The following is a 24,800-nucleotide window of genomic DNA, read 5'->3' on the forward strand; positions in this document are numbered from 1 at the left end:
GGTTGAGTGGCCTTAGCATATGATTCTTCATATTATGCTTTGATTGGTTGAATGGAGGACTGGACACTTAGCATATTAGCCTTTTATTATATAGGATATGACACAGCGGTTCAACCACGGTGGGCTTGGCGATTAGATTGGCGTGTGTAGATACCAGCTTGGCCTTTTCTCTGGCTGTATCCACCGGCATTTCATTTACCCTCTCTGAGCCTCCGTTTTCTGAGCTGTACATTGGGGGTTTTCTTGTCTATAAGTCTCTTAATTGCAAGTTGGGGAGGGGCAGGATGTGTGAAAAGCACTTAGCATTACTCCTGTCATATTGTAACAAGTCAATAAACGGTGCTGTTTTTTCATTGTTATTGTCGGCGGTGACATCATCATGCAAAACCTCCTGCTCCACCTGCAAAGTAGTGGTTCGCTTTGTGTGTTCCCTCTTCCTGAATGATTAGTGCTTTGCCCAAAATTTCAGAAAATTTTCTGAAGATCAGTTCCTTTGGGGAAACCTCATTGGTAAGCAACAATTTATTGATTCAGTAAAAACATTCCATGTGAATGGAAAGCCTCAAAGAAAAATCATTTCTGCTGCTGTTCTCCCCCTGTGAGGCTGTAGCATAAATGGCACATAAATAAGCAAAATGGAATTTGAAAAGCAAGAGGCAAAGTATTCTGAAAAATTAAGGTTTTTTTTGTAAATCTTTACGAAAATGCATCTGTATCAACACCATAAAAATATAAACCCAGCATTGCCCTCGGCTGCCCGGCTCTGCCTTCTGCTTCAACCGTGTTGGGTGGCACAGCCCCAGGGACGCCCTGCCTCCAGCCTCCGCCCCTCCTGCGTCTCCTCCATCTCCACCTTCACAGCCTCCTGCGGGCCCAGCCGCACCCCGGGCTCCCACCTTCACTCCTCATTGCCGGACCACCAGGAGCTCCCCATTCGCCAGAATGCCCCCACCAAACCACCAGGGGCTCCCCATTGGCCAGAATGCCCCACCGAACCACCAGGAGCTCCCCATTCGCCAGAATGCCCCACCGAACCACCAGGAGCTCCCCATTCGCCAGAATGCCCCACCGAACCACCAGGAGCTCCCCATTCGCCAGAATGCCCCACCGAACCACCAGGAGCTCCCCATTCGCCAGAATGCCCCACCGAACCACCAGGAGCTCCCCATTCGCCAGAATGCCCCCACCGAACCACCAGGGGGTCCCCATTCGCCAGAATGCCCCACCGAACCACCAGGGGCTCCCCATTCGCCAGAATGCCCCACCGAACCACCAGGAGCTCCCCATTCGCCAGAATGCCCCACCGAGGTGGAGGCTGCGCCCCCCGCCCGGCAGCGGCCTCTGGGCCCACACCTACCTCTCTCGGGGCTTCATTTCCACCGCGACGTGCGGCTCCGAGGGCGCGGGCTTCGGCGCGAGTTGGCGGAGCAGCAGCGGAGGGCGCGGAGCCTCTGAGAGCCGCCACCCCCAGCGCGGCCGGCCTCTCCCAGGACGTGCTGAGCCTCCCCAGGCGAGGGGGCAGCACTCAGGCCATGGCAGCCGCCTGGCCTGGGAGAGGAGCCTGACCCGGGCCCTTGGGGAGCGGCAGGCCCTGGGTCTCCCCGCAGGCCCTCAGCTCCCTGACTTCCTGCAGAACCACTTCCGGGGCGAGGAGGTGCAGCTCATCCAGAAGAGGGGCCACACCTGACTCCCCTCCGCAGGCGGCGGCCCCAGGCTGCGCTGGGCTAGTGTCTCTCGGAAAGGCTCACCCTCCAGCACGACTAGGAGCCGGTGGGGCCCAGAGGCCTTTGAGGGGCCCCTCTGCTTCCCCTGGGGCCTGGCTTTTACCTGAGCCTCTTCCCGGAACTACTAGCCCTTCTTCTAACCACCCTGGAGCCCTCTCCCGTGCACTGGGCCAAAGGAAACAAGAAAGCTTTTTACAGCAAAAAAATAAATAATCCTATATAATAAAAGGGTAATATGCAAATAGACCGAACAGCAGAACAACTGAACAACCAATCAAAGTGTAATATGCTAATGATATGCTAAGGCTGCTCAACCACTCACTTTGAGGTGCACTGACCACCAGGGGGCAGATGCTCCAACCAGTAGGTTAGCTTGCTGCTGGCAACCGGCTGATTGGGACTGAGCGAGATGGGCCCTCCCTGGCCTGATCATGCACCAGTGGGGTCCCTCTGTCTGGCCTGTGCCCTCTCGCAATCCAGGACCCCTCAGGGGATGTCAGAGAGCCGGTTTCAGACAGATCCCACAGGCCACACCCCTTGGGAGGGTGCCAGACGCAGGGCTCATGGCTGGCGAGAGCGCTGCTGCAGCAGCGGAAGCCTCTCCCATTCAGGACTGTTTGGGCATGAGCCTGTGGCAGGCACAGTGGGGCAGGGATGAGCAGAGCGGCAGGTCAGAGCTGCAGGCGGCGTTGGACTGCAGGTTCAGCCTGATCCCTGCAGGTCACCCAGAAGGACCCCACCCATGCACGAATTCATGCACCAGGCCTCTAGTAATTAATAATAATAATAATAACAACCCAGCCTACTGTTTTTTGTCTTCAGCCCTGGGTGAGCACTAGCTCATTATTCCTTCCATGCTGATCAGTGGGTAGGAAACCAATTGCCTCTGCTCTTTGGGGCCCATAAATGAACATTCTACCAGCACCTCCCAGGACATGAGCTTTCTCCCCTCCCAGGGCCACAGTGTTCCAGAAAACTCAAGAAAGAAATCTCTAAAGCACATTGTACAAGAACACTTATTAATATTCAAAATAACTCATTTTTATAATTGAGAAAAGTAGGCAATTTTTTCTGTGTTGTTTTTAAAAAAAAAAAAAAAACTCACCCAATATAGTATTCCTGGCCCCTCTTCCCTTTTCTTTCTTTTTTTAAAATATACTTTATTAGTTTTTTACAGAGAGGAAAGGAGAGGGATAGAGAGTCAGAAACATCGATGAGAGAAAAACATCAATCAGCTGCCTCCTGCCCACCCCCTACTGGGGATGTGTCTGCAACCAAGGTACATGCCCTTGGCTGAAATCGAACCTGGGACCCTCGAGTCCACAGGCCGACGCTCTATCCACTAAGCCAAACCGGTTAGGGCTCCTCTTCCCTTTTCTATTCCCAATGATGCATTCCCATAGTTCTAGGGAGAACTTATGCCAACACTCTCTCTCTTTTTTTTTCAATATATGAATCGAACCTTGACCTCCTGGTTTACAGGTCTATATTCAACCACTGAGCCATGCTGGCCGGGGTCATTTTTAATTTTTTGAGGAAACTCCATACTGTTTTCCACAGTGGCTGCGCCAATCTGCATTCCCACCAGCAGTGCGCGAGGGTCCTCCTTATCTTCACATCCTCACCAGCACTTGTTGTTTGTGGATTTGTTGGTGGTAGCCAGTCTGGCAGGTATGAGATGGTATCTCATTGTAGTTTTAATTTGCATCTCTCTGATAATTAGTGACATTGGACATTTTTTCATATGTCTAGTGGCCATCTATATGTCCTTTTTGGAGAAGTGTCTATTCAAGTCCTTTGCCCATTTTTTAATTGGCTTGTTTGTCTTCCTGGTGATGAGTTTTATAAGTTCTTTATATATTTTGGATGTTAACTCCTTATTCGATGTATCATTGGCAAATATGTTCTCCCATACAGTGGGTTCTCTTTTCATTTTGCTGATGGTCTCTTTTGCTGCGCAAAAACTTTTTAGTTTGATGTAGTCCATTTGTTTGTCTTTCTTCTTGGTTTCCTTGCCCTAAGAACTATATTGACAAAAATATTGCTAGGCAAGATGTCTGAGATTTTACTGCCTATCTTTTCTTCCAGGGTTTTTATGGTTTCACAGCTCACATTTAAGTCTTTTACCCATTTTGACTTTATTTTTGTGTATGGTGTAAGTTGGTGGTCTCATTTCATTTTTTGCATGTACCTGTCCAATTTTCCCAACACCAGTTATTGAAGAGACTATGCTTACTCCATTGTACGTTCTTGCCTCCTTTGTCAAATACTGATTGACCATAAATGTGTGGGTCCGTTTCTGGGATCTCTGTTCTGTTCCATTGATCTATATGTCTGTTCCTATGCTAGTGCCAGGCTATCTTGATTCCAATGGCTGAGGCTATTCAGGGTCTTTTTTGGTTCCATGTAATTTTTTAAAAATATTTTTTTCTAGATCTGTGAAATATGGCATTGGTATTTTAATACGAAGTGCATTGAATCTATAGATTGCTTTGGGTAGTAAGAACATTTTAATGATATTAATTCTTCCAATCCATGAACATGGTATATGGTTCCACTTCTTTGTATCTTACTCTATTTTTTTCTTCAATATCCTATAGTTTTCCAACTATAGGTCTTTCACCTCCTTGGTTAGGTTTATGCCTAGGTACCTTCTAAGTAAAAAAACATATTTCTAAATTTATTTACTCAACATATTTATTGTTTGCTATGTGTTGGGCACTAATGTGCAGAAGATGCTAGGAATGTAGCAATAAACAAAACAAGGACAAGAAAAACATATGTATGGGGCCTATATTCATTAAACTTAAGAGTTTTGGAAAAAAACTAAGTTATTAAATCTTTTACTTTTATACGCTGCATATTAATGTTAAAACAAGTTAGCTAGTCACTTCAATGCACAAAATGTCCCCTAAAGGACACCAAAATAATCATATTGATGAGGGTCTCCATTCATCCTTGTATCATCAATACCTAGCTCTCATACAATTCTCAAAATTGTGTGCAGTTTGAGTGTTATCTTCTCCTATATTGTCTAATTTTTTTTTCACATCACTCACAAGTAATCTGAGTTAACCATGATTGTTTTCTTAAAATGCGAATGTCTCCAAGGTTGAGGAGCTAAGAGATATTGACATCTTCATGTAATTCAATTAAATTGTGTTTCTCCTACATCTGAGTTAAGGAATAAACTTTTGATGGAGGGAAGAGAAGGAAACAATTTTGGAGATAGAAACATTCACAGAAAGGGTAATCTCTAGATTGAGGACATATTAAGGTGCAGGGCTGGGAGTCTTCCGGGCAGTTGGGAGGATGGGGGAATTGGGTGAGTGGTACAGAAAGAGTGGTGCAAAAATGCAAAGAATTCCTCTCAGGAAAGAGAAAGACCTCTTCTTTTGTTTTCCCAGTGATTATCGGTTTCCCAAATCCAGAAGTCAAAATTGCTTTGTTAAAAAGTTCCATTTGGGGGGGGGGGGGGGGGAAGCTTTTACAAAATGACCTGTAAGTGCAAATGAGCATTGTTTCCATAGGAAAAAGTTTCTCAGCTATAAACAGCCCACTTACAACTATTGAAATATGAGCTATTTGTAAATTGACCATTATTCTGATTATCAAAACACAAAACCCACACCCAAGGCAGTTTCAGAAACCTCTAGAGAATCCACAGAAACTCATCAATGACCTCAACTACAGGTTTCTCAAGGAAAGCCTGAAGCTAAGAACTCACTGAGTTTTGCAATCCACACCCAACTATCCCAGCAGCCACAACTCACATATTCCAAAACCACAGATAATGCTGGAGGCCACCGTGCAGCTTCTCCTCCACCAGCTGGCTGTTCCCAGTCATCGTGGCTAATTGCAAATTTCTCACACTGACATTTAGGGACCAATTACAGAGCAGATAGATGATCTGTGGGCAAAATTATTTAGAGGTTAACTCCTTGGGCTCTAGGGTGTGAAAGAACTAGGTTTAAATCTTAACTACTACTTCCTGGCTGGATGACCACGACCAGTTAATTAAACCCTGCACCTATTTCCTCATCTGTAAAGTGGGAATTACTCTAATGCCTACCTCACTGGGTTTCTGGGGGGTTTAAATGAGATAATGCATGGGCAACAGTATTTCCATCATGTAGTAAGCACTCGGAATTACACTTGTACATGGGTTCCCTGATTTACAGCAAGTGAACAAACAGAAGAACATTTCATATCTTCTGCTTCCAATAGGCCATAAGTGTAAATAGTAATTACCGACATCTTAGTGGGCCTAGGTAATTTACAGCTTTCTTTTTTCAACATTAAAGAAACCAAGAAATAATCCAATTCCTACGTGGGCTCTTGAGATGCTGAAATGGGGCAAAGGCCTATAAACACCGTTCTAATAGAGGGATTTGGTGAATGAAAATTTCATGAAAAGAGAGTTATGGAAGAGTTGTGAAGAAAAAGTGTCATTCCCTAAATTATGGCTCTTAAAGTAACCAGTGTCTTTTCAGACATTCAGTCTCATACTGGAACCAAATACCACTGACAACAATTCCTTGACAAAGTAATTTTTCTAAGTAGATCCATATAAACCAGGCTGAGTTTTTAACGGGGAAAATGAGTTTAATAATACAGTATTAGATTGAGTATCACCCAGGAAAAGTAAACTGTAAAAAATGTTTTGAATATTAAATTGACCTCTGGTAAATTTAGTGTTGTAAATACTTGTATTATAGTGAGGTAGACAGTTTTAAAAAAAAACAAACAAAAAAACTCTCCATTAGACAGACTTAAAAATTTTTGTAATAATATTTAAGAAAATGATAACATTAAGAAAGAATGAAATATCTGATTAATGTTTAACTTTGTACAACTCGAATATAAACTTTAAAAATATTAGAAATTATAACATTTGAGTGCATATAACGTTTTGTACATTAAGATGAATTGCATGCTGTCCATCTCCTCTTTGCATTTTTGCATTTCCAGTCACCTTAAATAAACAAATATATACAGTCTTTAACAGAACAACAGTGCATCCAAAGCAAATGTGCATTTTAAATTATTTCTCCTGGCCAAGTCTTTTTTTTTTTCCTTTTTTTTTTTTTAACTCAGCATTTTATATTAGCATTTACTATCATTCTCACCCTTTCTTTGACATGTAGTTCTCTGAACAAAACAGGCAACAGGTTTAGATCCAGAGAGAGCAAAACCACTTTGGAAAAACAACATGTTTGTAATGATTGGTGTAAGTTCCCTTGTTTAAACCATTTCATGGGCAAAGAAGAGGAGGAAGCAAACTTTTCCAAGGGCTTACTTATGGGCGATGTTTGGAAATAATACTGGTGCAGGCTGGGGGAAAGTTCATGTTTTTGACAATCTGGGAGTGGGCATTGCAACTGCTCTGTGCTCTCTCCTGCTTCCTTCCTGAAGACGAATTCCACCCCTGCCTCTCCTTCCTCACTGCCAGGTCTCCCCTCTCCCACCCCAAGCTCAATGTAACACTTTGCTCTTTTCACAGTTTCTCATTACAAAGCTTTAAAAACATTGCCTAACTGGTAATTACAATCTGAAACAATTCTTTTGAGGGGAGCCCTGGGCTATTGCTGGCTGGTAATCTTTCAGGAATGTCACAGGCAGAGAGGAAGAAACACAGATTTTAAAGAAACTTGGGAGACAGGGACTTGCATCGCCTTTCATCCTTCTCTTCTCTGCTCCTGGCCTGCCCCTTCTCCCCATCCTCCTCTGGGACCCCCCACCTCACCCTTCTATTTCTGGGGTCCTTTTCCCTCTGCACCTCTTACCTTAGCTATATAGTTCCCCACCCCTACCCATTTTTGTTTGTTTGTTTGTTTGTTTGTTTGTTTGTTTAACTGGGAAATTGCCTTCCCCTTAAAAGCAGATGTCTGAATTTTGGCAAATTCTGTTCAAAGAAATCAATTAGAAACTGACACCAGGAGGGGCTTCTCCGAGGTTACCTCCAGCCGGGGCTCATGCACCTGAGTGTCAGGCCTCACAGGCAGGCCTTGTGGTTTCTCACTATCCTCAGGGGGTTCCATTTGGACTCATTCCTGTCATTCCATCCATACCAGCTCCCCTTTCCCCACCAGCAAAGGCAACTGTAAAGGCAGTGTGACCTGAGCCCCTGGCGTGAGATGCAGGTTGCCAGCTCCCGACACTGGGGGAGGCCAGGACAGAGCCAGGGACACAGTGAAAAAGGCCCACCTGGGCCCGCCTCTCTCAATGCTCTTCTAAGGCCTTCCTCGGCTTCCCTCTTCCTGGTGCCAGTTCCCCTATTTTAACACGTTCTGTGTGGGCGGTCACAGGGCATGGGCCAGGACGTGGCAGGAAGACACACCTTCATTACCCAGGAAGAAAACCATCAAACCAAGATGTGGTCAGAGGTGATTCTCCCTCCCACTCTGTTTCTTTTCTTAAACTATTTTTTTTCTCTCTCTCTCTCCAATCCATGAAGCAGTTGAGAAACAGCTACGTGTCTTCCCTCCCCCACCTCCTACCAAAACCTGTGAGACACACAAGGAAATCCAAAGCCACGATCACAGAGATAAACAACTACAGACATCCATCCTCCTGGGCTTGTTTTTTCCGTGTGAAAAAATCCGTCTCTCCCTCTGGGCTGGCAGGTGAAAGGTTCTGGGAAGGCCGGGCTCCCTCCTCTGCCATCGGGCTGCACGTCCAGGCTGCTCCCTACCCTCTGCCTCCAAGGCCAGCTCCTCTCCTGACTCTGCAGTCAGGCCTCCCCCGGCGGTCACGGGCCACGGCGGCAGGACCGGCGCCGCTACCTGCAGCCGCACGACTCCACCACCATGTCTTCGTACTGCTTGTAGACCACGTTATTGCCCGCGTCGATGTACAGGATGCTGATGGGAGTCAATTTGGTGGGCACGCAGCAGCTGGGCGGGGTGGAGCCGGGGTCCATGGAGTTCATCAGCGTCTGGATGATGGCGTGGTTGGTGGGCTCCAGGTGCGAGCGCAGCGGGAAGTCGCACACGCCTTCGCAGTGGTAGGCCTCGTACTCCAGGGGGGCGATAATCCAGTCGTCCCACCCCAGCTCTTTGAAGTTCACGTGCAGGGGCTTCTTGCTGCAGCGCAGCCTCGACTTCTTGCCGTGCCGCTTGCCGTGGCGGCTGGCGAAGGCCGTGCGCCGCCGCCGCCGGCCGGGCGAGGGCAGCCAAGGCCCGGCGTCCGGGGCGCCCGACGGCGGCGGCCACGACCCCGCGCCCGGGCCCGCGGCCTCGGCCGAGTCCAGCTGCTCGCGCATCTCGGCGAACAGGTTCTTGCGCTGCGATCTGGTGAACACGACGAGCAGGGCGCGCTCCTGGGGGGGCCGCCTCCTCCGGCCGAAGCCCAGACTCCGCAGGTCCGGGGGCGGCGGCGCGTGCGCCTCGGCCTCCCCGGCGTCCGGCTCGTCCCACGCGGCCCGCAGCTCCAGGCACAGCTGCTTCCAGGGCCGGTGGCGCAGGCCCTGCCACACGTCGAAGACTTCCCAGCCGGCCCGCGGCGCCCCCTGCGGGTCCAGGGTCCGCGCGTCCAGCGGCTGGGGCGACAGGCAGGGGAAGAGCTGCACGCGCAGCGGCCCGGCGGGCGGCCCCCAGGGCTCCGCGGGCGCCTGGCGAAAGAGCCGCAGCTCCGCGCCCACCAGCTCTTCTTTGTCTGAGAGCGTGGACACATCAAACAAATACTTCTGTCTCCGGAGAGCGCTGTGCGAGAGATCGTCTGCGAGATAAAAAATAATTACAGTCAGTTTCACTTAAGGGGGAGATCAGCCCGGTGCTCTGCGGCTGCCCCCGGGAGGGAAGGGCGGGGAGCGGGGCCAGTGCGGCCGGGAGGCCAGCTCGGCCAGCCGCGGGCCTGACCACCCGGGCTGGGGCGGGCCCCCTCCTCCCAGGCACCCCGGGAGGAAGTCGGTGGCTGCTGGAGAGCGACCGCGGCCTCTCGCATTTTTTTTTCCCCCAGGAGCTGGCAGGCAACCACGAATGCGCCCTTTGTGGTTGTGAACCTGGGCCTCCTCTCCGCGGGCTCTGGGTCATCGTTCACGTCTCTGCTTAAACGTCACCTCCTCCGAGAGGCCATCCCGGACCACCTGGATCTAAAGCACCTTCCCTCGGTCTCTGTCGCGGGACGCCGTTATCTTCCCCACACCTAGTACCATCTCCGATGGCCTGGTTAATATTTCTCCTTCGTGGTCTGTTGTCCCCAGCCCCGCGCCTCCCCCTCCCACCGGCCCGTGGGAGCTGGGACCCTGCCCAGTCCATCTTGCTCATTACAGCACTTAGAGCCACGCTTCGCCTAGTGGACATGCAGGTCAAGGAGTGAGAAACTTCTAGAATAGCCATTCTCAACCTGGCTGCCCGTTATGATCCTCTAGACGAGAACCTAAAAGTTAGCAGCTGCCTGCGCTTGCTTCAGACAACTGAATCAATACCTGCGGACTGGGCCTGGGTATTGGGGTCTTGTTGGGGGATTTTTGTTGTTGTTGTTGTTGTTAGCTTTTTTAAAAGCTCCAGTATTATTTAAAGGTGCCGTCCTAGCTTAGACCTACTGTGGCCTGGGGGTGGGGGGAGCTGTTGCCCATCAGGCAGTTTTGTTGAAGCATTTGATCCAATACAAAGCACACAGAATAAAGAGTTAAGTGATTTCTTTCTTTCTCTCTTAAATTCACCATTTAAAAAAAAAGCAAAAGAGCAATGGGGTTTTCTGAAGTCGTTTTTCACTTGCTACGGGGTTAGGGGGTGGGAGGGGGGTAGCAAATGAAGAAACACAAGCACCAGGCATCTATCCATGCAGAAGATCCTAATAAGAAATAGACACTTCTGGAAGGAGAAAACCACAGCCACACACACACACACACACACACACACACACACACACTGTCCTTCTCCCCTCCTCCACCCACACAACCTGAAATCTTCTTGCTTTCAAGTAACCCTGAAGATAAATCTGTTGGTTACAGGTGAGAAATAAAAATTTAGGACATGTGGGGGGGGGCGGTCTGGGAGGGAGTAACAGGCTTTTAAAATCCAAAGTGAATTCTTTGGGATGAAGACAAAACTGGACTTCTTTTTTTTTTTTTGACACATTTGTCTATAAAGCCAACCCCACTTCAATGTGCAAGGCAGAAAGCTAACCAGATTTTTCTGGGCTGCCTTCTCATAAAATATTTACAACCCAGCAAATACAAAAATCCCCAAAGCCCCCAGCTTTCCCCAGAAGCCAGTAAAATGTGGGTCAATTTCAATAGTAAAAGTGTCACTGGGTCCCAGGTTGGACCCTCACTGCCAGTCCAGATGTAGCCCCAGGGCAGCAGGTCTGGAGCCTCAGCCACACCCAGTCCTCACTGGGGGCTGACCGGAGGGCTGGCTGCCTCACTCTCATACACAAGTCCGGACCTGAGGGGAGTGGTGGGAAGGGTTAGAGAGGTGAAAAGGGAAACGCTCCTGGAGGCAGCTGATTTATAGAAGCCAAGACCTTCAAAACTACCAGGGTCACATGAAAATCAGTGGGAATTCAGCACACTTTCTTCTCCTCCCTTAAAGAAGCCCGTGTCTGACAATGCTCAGCCACCACCCAGATCTCTGGACCTATGGCCTTAGGTTTCACATTACTGCCTCTCATATTTCTCCCCAAACCAAGGATGTGGTAAGAGGGACAAACCTAAGACACTTTCTGCACCAGCTAAATGTTCTGGGGGCTGGTTGACATATTTTTCATCCTTACTTTATCCACAAGCACAGAACAGTTCCCATTCTACAGATGGGAAACTCAAGGCTTGGAGACATTCAGTTAATTACCAAAGACTGAGAACTAGTAGTCAGTGGTGAGGTTGAAATCCAACCCAAGGTCTATTTAATTCCAAGGTGGAAACATTTAGCCCAAGCATGTCAAACTCAAGGCTGGGGAGGTGGCGGGGGAGCCGCATGCCTCATTTATTTGGCTATTTTTAGCCTTTGAGTTTGACATGCTTGATTTAGCCCCTAAGCCTCCTTGCCCCATTGCCTCCCCATTACAGCCCAGGTACAAGGATCTCAAAACAACCAGTAGTTGCCAGGGTATAAGGGATGTGATATAATCCAAATTGTATTTGCAGGGCTTGTGAGGATAAAAGCCGGGTCTGCTTACGTAATTCTTACAAGAGTTTGTCAATGACTGGAGAACATTAGGCAGGTATAAAGGATGATTTGTTTCTCTCTAGTGCAATACGGAGAGATCAGCCTGCTTTTGTTTGCATTCTTTCTTTTTTTTTTTTAAGTGTGGACTAATCAATGGCTAGCCTGCATTTCTCAGGCTGTTCGGAAGTGATCAGAACAGAAGAAAGTATCTACAGAGAGAGATTCTGCAACCACGGGCACTCACCCTTCCCAGGGCATGGGAAAGAGTGTGGATGAGGGCTTCAGCCTGTGCCCCGCTCCTGCTCCTCCCATACCAGCTCCATCCCATGGTTTGATGGACTTCACCTGCATGCATGTGGACACCCTCACCCACGGGTCCAAGCTCCCAGCCTACAGGTGCACACATTGGAGCTGTGATACACTCTTATGAGGACAGGTCTGATGGAGAAGCTCTCCAGGCCCTGGAGGTGGGCTCATGCTATTTGGGCAAGAACTCTGTGGCTGGAGTATCACTATGGAGTAGTAGCTCTCAAACCACTAAATTTATAAATAAGAAAATATAAATAAATAAACAAACACTAAATCTGCTGGGAACCCTCCATCTGCTAAATGTTACCACACAGGAAGTGGCTAAAAATCTAAATTCTCTTGAGCCCAAGAGGTTTGTGGCAGGCCCAGGATTTGCATTTCAGATGATGCTATTCTGCTGGTTGGGGAATCCACTTTAAGAACAACTAATCTAGATGGGTATGCTCCTTGGCTCTTCAGATTCCCCACCTTTGGGGAGGGCGCCATTGGAAATGGACACAATAGGGCTCTCTGAAGCTCAGGCCCGGAGCAGGATTAAAGGTGGTACTCCAGAACCAAGTCACCTTCTTGCCCCAGCCCCTTCCTGTGCCCCCACCCCCACCCCCTGCCCCAGTCACCCTCAAACTGTTTTACTCTTTCATCCACCCATTCTCTCACTGGGTCTCCAGAAGCTCTAAGCCCTAAACAGAGGGTCCAAGGAGGTGGCTTCTCTGTGCAGCTTCCCTGCAGACCGCATTCCCCGCCTGTCTGGACCTGCTCTGACCCGTGCATCACAGAAATAGCCCAGAGGAGGCATCTGACCTGGAGAGTGCACACACCACTGTCCGCCTGTCCGCCATGACCCTGCAGACACTTCGCCTACTGACCGGGTATCACCAGGCCTGGCTCTGCTGCCATGGCCACCTGTGGGTGGGAAGCTGGCCCTTCACACTCCTTTTCACAAAGCCCCCTTTCCCATTAGGTTCTGTGTAAATCAGGGCTGATGTTATCAAAGGACCCTCTCCCCCAGGCCCTTGACGTTGAGAAACATCGCGCTTTTCATTTCGCAATCTGTTTGTGACACTTGCTTACATCCTGGAAGTGACTCATTTGCGTTAGGCCTTTAAATAAAATTGATCAGGAATACATCATGGAATTCTTTTGTTTTTATTTTTGCTTTTCATTTGCATCCACCTGGTTTGTTACAGCTTGGCTCAGACCCCAGTTCACTCGGTGTTGTTGAGTATTAGACCTGTAGACCTTTTTAGTTACCATCGCTGGATTTGGGCTTATCAACTTTCCCTGGTGGGTGGTAGAGGAAAAAGAGAGAGGGGAGGGGAAGGAAGAGGAGGGGAAGGGAGGAGAGGGGAGGGAAAGAGAGGGGAGGGGAAGGAGCAAACCACCTGCATATTTGAAGAAAATCCTTCCTAAAGAGGTCAGCCTTTTTTGAGTCGAGAGCAAGTTGGTAAAAGGCACAGGACACCTCAAACATGCACATCTGGTGTGGAATTGATAGAAAATAAGAAAGGAAAGCAAAGACCTAAACAGGAAGCGAAGAGTTGTCACTTGCAAGGTAGGGACTATTACTCCCCTTTAGGTGCGGAAACTGGCTAAGAAAGACAATGGCATCTGTGCGGGTCGCAGTGTGGGGCTGAAGGAAGCTAGAGAAGCAAAGAAAGACCAGATGGAAAAGGATGCCCAAAGCACCAACACCAGACCCCGGGGGAACCTGAGCCCCTGGCCGGTCGCCTAAGGGCCTGGGGATACGCAGCAGGCGGGACACGCGCCTAGCCCACCACCCAACTGGGTTCCTCTTGCTGCTGGAGGCCCCCCTGGACCGCCCTGGAGGGTCTCCGAAATCTGCCATTTCGCTTGGTCTCAGGCAGGAAGGGCCCACTGAATTTTTTCCAAGACATCGCTGAGAAAAGCTTGAGCTCCCTTGTAAGAGTCTAGTTGGGCTTTCTGTCACTCACTGGCCCCAGGGTGCGCCGGCAGCTCCGTCTCCCCCCAAACCCAGGGCCCTTCTGGAGCAGGCTCTGTGCTTCCCCAGCGCTCCTGGGCGCGTCTGGCCCTCAGTGACCCAGACCGGTCTGCCCCCACCCGCCTCCTCCAGCCATCCCGCCTGCCCCACATCCTCCCAGAGCACAGACCCTGCTCTCCCACCCCCAACTCACCTAGGTGAAGGGCGGGAAGGGGGCAGATAATCACCATCTTTAGGAAACTCCAGAAGTCTTTGAAGCTAAGCCCCTCCCTCACCCCTCACTTGGAGCCCGCAGGCAGCAATGAAGCTTATGGGGCCTTTGTGCCAGGCACGTGCTCAGGGCTTTGATGACCTCTGTCCCCAATCCTCCCCTCGAGTGTCCAAGGTCCATCCCACAGCTAGACTCATGTATTGATGAGGAAACTGGGGCTCCAGGGGGTGTCTTAACTTGTCCACTCCTCTGCATCTAGTGAGGGACAGGATCTGAAGGTCTTAGTTCCAAGCCCCACCTTCAGCCCTCAGCCACGCCTCTCCCAGGGTTCTGATAGGGCCGGGGAGCAAAAAGGGAGGGAGGAAATGTGTCCCATCCATCACCAAGGTCATCAACACTAGGGGGGCTGGAGTTCCCAGGACTTTAAAAAACAACAACAACAACAACCACAGGGAATTCATGGCTGGGTTTGAAGTCACTTCTTCCTTCAGTCCTTCAGCTTTAGCACTGCCCTGAGACACCACAGTTCACAGGTAGGAAACAGAACCAGGTGTACTGAGTGAGAACAAAATGGACCACCAGCCCTCTGCCTTCCACAAGCCTGCTCTCCCATTAATGCCTGTATTAAAGAGGCCTCGCCGGGGCTCCCACAATCCCCCCTTCTCTGCACTCTTGTCCTGAGGAGGGCCTCTGAGCTTGCTAAGCATCTTCCCAGAGGCTCAGCCTCAATGGGCGGTCCACACAATTCAGCCTCTCCCGGTGCTCTTGCTTGACCACCCAGCATAATAATCATAACAGCAAACACTCGTGTGGCATTTACTGTGTGCGGGGCACAATCTAAATTCTTAACTTACAGACTCATTTAAGCCTCAAAACCGCCTATGGAAAAAAAAATAGCACCATGATGCCCGTATTGTGGTTCAGAAAACTAAAACAGAGCTTGAAAGTAACTTATTCAAGATAGAAGAGGCCTGGCTCCAGGATCTAGGCCTCTACCCTGGACATCCCAGCCTTGGTCCCTGTGCCTGGTAGAACGTCCCAGAAGGTTCCAGCTCTTTCTTGCTGCCAATCCGTGGTCTCCACCAGTCACTCACTTTCTAATCAGCGGAACTGAAGGGACTCGAACAATTGGACTTTTAACAGAGAATTTACAAGGAAACTTAATTGTCTCGGCTACAAAATGAGGATGATAACATGAGCTCACAGTCACTAAAGAATGGTTGGAAAATGAGAGAAGGAGCAGGAAAGATATCTGATGACATGTGCAAATATTAGCTGCTTCTAATGAGCACAGGAACCTAGAGTCTAGGAGTTCCTGGCTGGGTGACCTTGGGTGAGTCACATAATCTCTCCCAGTCTCACATGCCTTCACTGTAAAATGGGAGAACCGCCCCTACTCTTTGGAGTCATTGCCAAGGTCGGAGCCAAGCAGTGCACACAGAGCTCCCAATGAATGCAGCCAGTATGACTACAGCTACCCGCATCCAAGTAGGAGGAGACGCATGCACCTAGCCAGAGGATTTCCAGAAGTGAGTGGAAGAAAGGGACTGGATGAGAGGGATAAAGAGAGAAGCAGAAGCGTCCATTTCCAGCTCATCTAAGTTCCAGAGAAGGGCAAGGCCTCACCCCCATCACCTTGATCCTTTCCAGCCACCCCCCCCATGCCATATCCACCACTGGGGTCCCACCCACAATGCCAGGTGAACACATGACCTCCAGCCTGAACCTCAGCAGGGACAGGGACCTGCTGACAGGTGCCCTCCTCTGCGGGATCAGGGCGGGTGCTAGCCCAGATGCTACCCCTTTTGGCTTCCTGGCCGAGCCTGGCAGACCTAAGAGACCTGGGGGCTAGTCTCCTTGACCCACCTCCTACTCCCCCCTTTAGTGCCCTTTTGTGAGGTATGGTCTGTCCGTGTAATCAGTCTGGGTGGGGCTGGGGGCAATGTTCCCGTCTTCTTCACTCAGCAAAAGCCAGGCGCCTGTTGGAGGGGAGAGTGGGGGTTATAGCAATGAATGACCCCTTGGACTGAAGCGCCTGCAGGCCAGCCCTGTGAGTCACCCCCAAAGTTCCAGTTGGTTGGTCTGAAAGGGTGAGCGCCTCCTAGCTACACACACTCATCAGCCAGCTCTTCACTGGGTCTCTCAGCTCCCCCAGTCTTTCCCCCCAATAGATTGCCCTGCACTTTTCAGCTTCTTCCTCCTTTCAAAGCCCGAGGCGAGTCCTCCACAGAGTCTCCCTCTCTCCACGCCTCTCCCCGCCTTCCTTCCAGGAGGGGTCTGGGCCTTGCCAACCCCACAGGATGAAGCGGGTCTGGGGGCCTGCCTGGGCCCTGCAGAGAAACCTGTGTTAGCCAGGTGAGCGGTCCCAGCGCGAGGCACACGAGTGAGGTTGGGAGTGGGAGGGGAGGGGAACCCCGACTTCCACCCGACGGACAGCATAACTCCGCAGGCCCTCGGAGCCTTAGCCTGCGACGCATGAAGCAGAGTCCGCGGGGAGACGCGGGCCAGCCCTCTCTCCCGAGCAGGGGCGCGCCCAGCAGGAGTCCAAACGCACTTCGGGCGGCTTCTTCGCCTCTAGAACGACACGGATTCCTTGATAAAGCAGTGTCCCTGCACTGGGTGCAAACCCTCGTGGCCGCGCGCTCTGAGAGGGACCCAAGAGCAGAGGGGAGACGCGACCCTGAGATCCAGGACGCTTCACAGGCGTGTCTCTTCACCGCGGTCCCACCCTAGCCCCCGGCCCACCCACCGTAGCAGCTCAGATCTTAACTGGACATCACTTTAGAGGAGTCCCAAACAGAGGCTCGGTATGGTCCCCACACTTGCCACTTCCCGAAAGCAGCCTGCGCCCCTCCGCCCTCCGCCCTGGTGTCCCCCGGAGGTCGCTGCCCTTCGGCGGGTGCGGCGCCAGGACCCGGCTGGTTGGCCAGGGGCCGCCCTCCACGCACCATCAGCTAACGGGGCCTCCCCGGAGCCCAGGACAGCGCCGCAGGCCCGAGAAAGGGGGAGGGGGAAGTTTGGGGTGGGGGTAAGGGGCAAGAACTCCGGAAGAGAGAGTCGCCGAAGTAAAACCAAGGCTTGGGCAGGAACGCGTTTGGGCCTTTTGACTTGCGAGCTTCAAGGTCAAAGGTAGAAGAAAAGGGTGAGTGGTTTCCCCTCTCCCACCAGTTAGGGGTTGCAGGTGGGGCGAGGGGTTCAAACTGGCTGTTGGAGTCAGACACTGGGCCCCCAGCGCCCAGGGGTTCTCCGCAGGGGAAAGCTCTCCCCCGTGTTCTTCCCAGGGGTAGGCCGGGCGCAGCCTCGTCCAACTCCGCCCCACGTGGTGGTGGTGGTGGTGGGGGGGCTCCCTAGATAACGTCGTAACAAGATGAGATTCGTGGTGGCAGCTCTGGGCCAGGGCCTGGCATCCTCCAGTATGGACCCCACCGGGTGTGGAAGCGGCCGTGGGCTGGGAAGTGGGGCGGGGCTGGCCCAACTTGCTTTGAAGCCGGATTTGCAAAGCGGGCCGCGCCGATTCGCTTTGGTTCCTGCATGATCTAGGAAGGGGTGCGTAAACCGTCACCGCCACCAGGACCCCCAAAGCGAGCACTCTGCGCTGCCCCTGCTCCCGCTTTCTGCGGGGCTCCCGAAGCTAAACCCAGCCAGCTGGGGCCAGAGGTCCGCCTCCCCCTCTTCACCCCACCCCTCCTCCTCCCCACCCCACCCCTCCCCTCACCCTCCCCACCCCACCCCCCCTCCCCCTCCCCACCCCCCGCACGCTCACCGTCCCGCCCCTAAACCGCGCCCCGCCCCCAGGCGGCCGGGCCACTCCGCGCGCGCAGCTCCTGCAACTCAACCCCCAGCCCCGCCGCGCCTCCTCCAGGCGCCCGCAGCCCCTCACCCCGAGCGCACCCAACCCTCGGCCCCCAGCGTCGCTAATGGACGGTCTCGGGAGGCAGAACACAGCAACCCTGGAACCCATTAGGTCGAAGAGGACCTATTTAGTTCCTGTAAACAGGGGAGACCATCGAACCGACATCGAGCTTACGAAATAAACAGCGAGGGCTTTAAACAGTGGGGAGGGAGGCCGTGGAAGCCAAGCAACGAAATGGCCCGGCGGACCCACCTTCCCGCTCTCCACACCTCACGGCCGCCGCTCAGATCCCTCCTTCGGGTCCAGAGAGCATCGGCTGAGCAGGGTCATGGGACACGCGAGGGGTTATCGAACTAATGCCCCTCGTCCTGCTCAAAGCCCCGGGACTTTTGCTGACTTGTTCTAGGTCTGATGCACGCAGCGGTCCTGGAGGGAAGCAGAAGTCCTCATTCTGCCCTGTTTCTACCGAACCCTCCTTTCCTCCTCTGTCCGTCCTGGTCCCTCTCTCCCCCTCCCCCCCGCCGCTCCAGCAAGACATCGCCAATATCAAAGAGGCGTGCCACCACCAGAACCCCGAGAACTCCAGCTGGAGAAAAACGGGGTGCGCTGTGGCCTCTGTCGATGCAACGCCCCACGTTCCCCGGGGTCCTGACCGCACGCAGCCTCGCCTGTCCCCTGGAGGAGCTTTCATTCCTTGGTTGGGTTTTCTGGGAAAGGGATTCCCAGGCCTGTCATGGGCTGTGGCTCAGGTAATTTCGTTTTAAAATGTGCAGAAATGACACAACTCTAGGGAGCCTCCCGCGCGGGGGTGGGGGGTGGGGGGTGACGCTCCTTGTCCTCAGATTAAGCCTCTCCTGTTCGGGAAGCTCGCCCAGAACTCCCGCGCCAACCTGCCTCCTGGCTGCAGAGCCTCTGGGTGTCCCTAGCTCCTGGCTCAGGCGGGTCTGGCCGGGGTCGCGTAAGGCCGTCCTCAAGGCCTTAAAGGCCTTAGGGATGCGCGGGACTGTAACTGACGTTTAACGACAAACCAATGGCTAAGGGTTTGGTTGTGGCCTTCGTGTTTTAATCATACCAACCAGAAGTTCAGAACAAACTTGTGGTTGAAGACTCCCGGATTTTTTTCCAGTACTTTCCAGTTCCCCTGGCTGGAGGAGGGTCCGGGACCTGCTGGGAAACGCACACCCCGCGCTGGCGCTGACGCGGGGGGGGGGGGGCGGGGGGGCGGCGCGCGCGCACACACAGACACGCACATACTCGGACGTTCAGCAACCCTTTCCCAAAGCTGTTCCCTCTTTCCGGGGAAATGAAGCCTAGATTGGAACCTTCTGCCGGCTTCCTCGCTTGGCCGTCTGGTCTGCATTAGTGTTTTTATAAGGGACTCAAACAAATCGAATACAAGGTCACCAAATAATTAACAGTTGTGAATTCCCTCCGTCCCCATTAAAATACTTCCCCGCTTATATTTCATTTTCCGTTTGCCAACGACAACAGGGTCCGGGCAAAAGCGCTGCTGAGTTGATTACAAAAGCGCTCTGCGGCCCAGGTCCACCCAGAAATTCGCTGTTAATTCGCCGTTTTGCATCAACACGCTGGACCAGGCGAACCTCAATCGCGGGGGAAACTCTGCGGCCCTTAGAACGCCCGCCCCGCAGCACGGCCACCCGGCACTGGTCCGGCCCTGCCCCCAGGGAATCACCACCCAGGAGGTAAACCAAGGAGCCAGCAAACTATCAGCTTCCAACTCTGCGCAGATTCACGTCGAGGGTGTCGAGTTCTCCAAGGATGTTCCGATCTCGTTTTGGTTTCTGTCTGTTCCCTCCTGCCTCCTCTTCGAGCGCACTATTGTGCCAACAACCAAGAAGCGCTTCTGAAGAGTATTCTTACTTCAAAATCACCTGGGAATCTAAGTCCGCAGCAATAGTCTTAGCCTCGTTTTGGTTTCCTCGTCCTTGGGAAGTGTTTTTTGACCCCCTTGTTGGAATTTTGTGGCATTCTCGCTACCTAAACCGAAAGTCCAGTTTTGTTTCTCTCCCTCCCTCCCCTCTTATCTCTCAAGTCACGTTGAATTCACAGAAGTTCTAGTTGTCCCACTTTCCCAGGCCCCAGAGTTCGGGATCCAGGCTTTTCCTAAGTTGGTTATATCTTGTACTAACTGTAATTTCTTTCTATATCCAGCCTGGTCCGTTCTGATCCTATGGCTGTACCAACACACACATGCACACGCTTTATCACCTTTAGAGATTCAAAATCATTTAAAAGAACAATGTGCGGGCGTTTTTAAAACATCAGGGATCACATGCTGGTAGTTTGTGCCCTGCACGAGGTATATAAAGAGGAAGCGAGGCAGACCCTTTAATCCAAAGTTCCACTCCGACTCCTGGCTGGATCTTAAGAGACCACGGTGGGAGATCTGTCCGTTGCTGTGCTTCTGGCCACCATCCTTAGGAAACCTCCTCACCCCTGTTCAGTGCCCGGGGCAAGCATGAGGGTTAGACTCTAGAACCAGAGATGAGCTTCCCCTCTCACTAGCGGTTCTCCGTCTTCCTTATTTCACCTGTAAAACAGGGATTGTGCCACGCTCCTGGAGATTGTTAGAAATGAATAAAATAACTCATGTAACCGGGTTGAGCCTAATCCTTGGCACACAGCACAGGCTCAGTATATCTTGGTTGCTATTATTACCCCTGGATGTTTGCATAGCAAATCGAAAGGAGGGAGGACACACTAATTTTTTTCAAGTGCAGGAAGTTCTCCTGGGGGGGTGGGGGTGGGGGGGAAGGGCGGCATGGGGGAGATAGAACAAGTCTTGCTGTCTGAATAGACCTAAAACGCTCTTCGTTCGCCCTGGAAGGAGTTTATCCCTGCTCCTCCGCTCTTACCCGAAAGCTTGGGGTGGAACGTCTGGGGTTCCGATTCCCGGGTGAGGGGAGCTTTTGGGCCCATACTGCACGTGAATACGCAGTGCTCGCCCGGCGCGCCGGCTTCGGGATCCCTGCCGTTCGCTTTGCTCTTTGCTTCTCCCCCGGAGCGACCCCTGCTCCTCTCGGCCCGGCCAGCCACAGCCCAGGGCGATTTAAACGTCCCCGAGGCCCGGCGACAAGTCCGCGCGGCCGCTGTGCGGTCGCCCTGGCCCCGCGGTCCCCGGGGTGGGGGCGGGGATGTTGGAGGGTTTGGCGCGGCGGAGAGTCCCCACGTGGGAGGGGCGGAAGTCCTGGCCGGGGGCCGGGGATGCGCGGCTGGCGGGTCCCTTCCATCACGGGAGACTAGACACCGTTTGATGTGTTATGACATGAACCCTCAATTAGATCGCTGAGTTGAAACACTCCAATCAGGGGCCCGATGCTAAGCAAGCCCCGGAAGGTCCAGCCCGAGGTCACCGCCGGTGACACATCAAATCAAAATCAGTGAGAGGGAAAGTGAGGCTTGCCCTTTATCAAGCTGGGGCTGCAGCCGCGACGCGCCCCTCCTCCGAGCGCCCCCTCCCGCCCGCGGCTCCGCGCGCCTCGGCCCCCGCGCGGCGTGCGACCAGCCCCAGAGCCTTCCCAGTCACCTGCCCGCCTTTCTCCGCGGGTTCTGGGACCCCGCGGGAGTGGAGAGGACCGCGCCTTGGGAACTGCGGTCCAGGCGCTCCAGCTGCGCCTCCTCCCGCTGGGGACCGCGCAGCCTCGGCTCTCCGCCGCATCCCCGAGCTGAAGCCGGACGTCTGCGTCTCGGTCCAGCTAGCCGGGAGACCTTGGCTGGGAAACCGAGAGCCCCCTCCCCAGCCTCGGCCTGGGCGCGCGGCCAGGCCCTCCCCCAGCTCCGGAGCCCAGGGGCTCCCAGCGCGGTGTCGCGGGAGGGGCTGCGGAGTAGGCGAGGGTGAAGCAAGCCCGCGTCTGACCCGGACCTAGAGCCCCCAGAGACGCCTGACACTTGCCTGAGCGCCACAGGCTTCGGGAGACACCTCCGAACCCCCTGCGGAGTCCCTTGGTCACAGGCCAAACTCACTAGCGAGGGGTGCCGCTTGGGGGAGGGGCGGCGTTGCTGGAAGCCTCCCTTAGGGGCAAAGAAAAGGCGCCCGCCCGCCCGCCCGCCCGCCCGCCGGGGCCTCCCGGATTTCTTCCCCGGGGGAAAGGCCTTGGGAGCGATGTTCTCCCAGCTCCTCAGTCGCTCCTTGGACGAGGGAGGTAGAAAAGGCGGAGGATCACCCGGGGATCGGGAGGGAGGGAGACAGAAGCCAGAAGCAGAGGTGGGAGTGGAGGGGGCGGTTGCCTGGTAGGACGGTGGCCGGGACCCGGTCCCAGCGCTACGAAGAAGCCAGGTGAGCGTGCAGATGTGCCTTTTGTAGCCCTGCGATCGCCATAGAATGCCTGCGCTCCCAGCGCCTCCTGAACCTCGCTGACCTCCGGCTGGGCTGCAGCGGCGACTCTCGCCCGGACAGGACCCTGGCTCCAAAGGAACACGACGGCCAGCGAGGAGTCTGAGGTCGGAGCCCGGGGAGCCCAGGGCCCTTAGCCGGCTCTGAAAAAGCCTCGAGGGCATGCGGGTACACCAGGCAGCCCGGGCAGCGCAGCGCTCTCCGCCCCAACCCCGGCGTTCGCAGGTCCCCGGGACACCCCACTTTCCCTGGCCAGCCGTGGGAGTCGGGAAGGGTCCATGCGCGGAGCTAAATCCGGGCAGGATAACGGAGCAGATAACAGCCCACATCTCCTTCATCTCCTTCCTTTCTTCCCCTCCCCTTCCTCCCCTTTTCCCCTTCCTTTCCTCTCCCCCTTCCTTTCCAGTCTCCATCTACGCTGCTCTCTCCTCTTTAGGAGCTGAGTTCTGGCGCCTGTAGATCCCTCTCCCGGTTCTGAGACCAGGGGGAGCTCGAGGTTCTCTCCAAGGCATCCCCACGCTGCAGTCCAGCACCAGCACCAGCACCAGCACCAGCACCGGCACCGGCGGCAAGGAGGGGGCGCGCGGGCTTCTGCACACCCCAGCCGGGCGCCCACGCCGCCAAGGGCCAGTGACTGCGGCCCTGGTAGGAGCGACGGAGGCGCGTGTGCTGGCCGAGGAGGGGAGATGAGCACACCCAGGCACCCATTCGGATTAAGTGCTGTACCAACAAACCCCAAACCGAGCCGCCCTGCCCCTGCCCCTGCCTCTGCAGAAACGACTCGGAGCAGCGGGAAAGCGCCCAGCGGAAGCAACAAAACAAAAGCCGAAGGCACAGGGCTCCAACCCGGCTGACGAGCCCAGAACCCCTGCCGCCGCGGGGAGAGAGAGAGGGGGCCCTGCCAGACGCGCCTCGCTGACTCGCTCCTCCGCCCGCGGGGCTCGCTGCTGCCGGCTCTTCCCGGAGCGGACGGGGACTCCGGGCATTCCAACGCTCCCTCTTGCCCCGGGGCCCGCTCGGTCCCCACCGCAGTTCAGGCCTTGGACGGCGCCCCCCGCGAAACCCGCGACCCCGTGGCATGGTCCCCGAACGTCAGTGCCCACCGCGACCCCTCTCGCGCCCAGGTCCTTTGCCCGCCACCTCCCGCCCTCCGCGCCTCCTCCAGCAGCCCCAGAGCGGCGGCCACCACGCCGCTTTCCACAAAAGACAAGAGGAAGGAGGAAGGGAGGCTGCGAACTGTCACTAAAACTGCGTTCAGAAACTGACCCGCACTTGGGAGACAACAATGTAGGGAAGGAGAGGTGGCTAGAGCGGGAAGGGTAGTCGCCAGTGCCGCGCCCCGGCCTCGGCGCTCCCGGGGAAAGAGGTCGGCGTCTTCTGTGCCACTTACCGAGTCCCCTGTCTACAAAGCTGGTGATCGTATTGGCCGACTTGGAAGACTGGAAGAAACTGGCGTTTATGCCCAGCTTCTCCGCGATGGAGTACGTCCTGTAGATTGACAGCATGTACTCGTGGGGCACCACGCGCGGGCTCCCGCCCGGGGGTTCCTGTGCCTGCGGCGGCGGCGGCGGCTGGGGCTCCTCTTGCGCCCGCGGTTGCGGCTCCAGCTCCAGGGGCGCCCGGGCCGTGGCACTCTCTCGCGGCGTCCGGGGCATCTTCCCTTCCTTGCGGCTTCGCATTCCCTTGGCGGAGCCCAGGTCGGCAGAGGACGAGGGGGAGGAGATGGAAGCCTGCTGGAAGCCAGGCAAATCCCACAGGAAGCTGATGAGGAACACGGCCGAGAGCAGAACCCGGGGAGCACCCATGGCGAGCGAGTGGCAGGCGGCGTCTTCCCAAGAGACGGCGGCGGCGCAGGGCGCGGGAGGCGCGGACTGGCTGGACAGCGGCCGGGCCGGCTCCCGGGGCGGACTCCGAGTGCGAGGAGCCGGGTCCCAGCCACACAAACCCCGGCCCTGCCACGCCCCCTCCCGCCCCTAGGCTGGAGGGGGGAGAGGGTGAGGGAGGGGAGGAGAGGGTGAGGAGGGGAGGGGGGCGGAGGGTGGGAGGAGAGGCCGGGTGGTACGGGCAGGAGGTGTGGGGGAGAGGGTCCGCAGTGTGCGGGTGCGGAAGGGAGACGCAGCGCCCCTGCGGGACGCGCTCGGGGTTGCCGGGCCGTGCGCGCAGAACGGGCCAGGGGCGCTGGGCAGGGGAAGGCGGGCGCGGCCGCCCCACAGCGAGGAATCCAGGGCCATCCGCAGGGCCAGGGTCCCCCTAACACTGTCTGAAGCTCGGTCC

At 54.3% G+C, this 24,800-nt stretch overlaps 1 protein-coding gene across 1 annotated transcript; it reads right to left on the reverse strand.

Annotated features, from left to right (window-relative positions):
* Positions 1 to 8,505: 8,505 nt before the first annotated feature.
* GDF6 (growth differentiation factor 6) lies at positions 8,506 to 24,331 on the reverse strand (the record flags this gene model as incomplete). The annotated part of the gene is made up of 2 exons (XM_080646665.1): positions 8,506 to 9,443; positions 23,917 to 24,331. 2 exons carry the CDS (start codon positions 24,329 to 24,331, stop codon positions 8,506 to 8,508), a joined length of 1,353 nt encoding a protein of 450 aa, XP_080502791.1.
* Between the last annotated feature and the right edge of the window lie 469 nt (positions 24,332 to 24,800).

Source organism: Plecotus auritus (assembly GCF_963455305.1).
Source record: "Plecotus auritus genome assembly, chromosome: 11".
Taxonomy (NCBI): Eukaryota; Metazoa; Chordata; class Mammalia; order Chiroptera; family Vespertilionidae; genus Plecotus; species Plecotus auritus.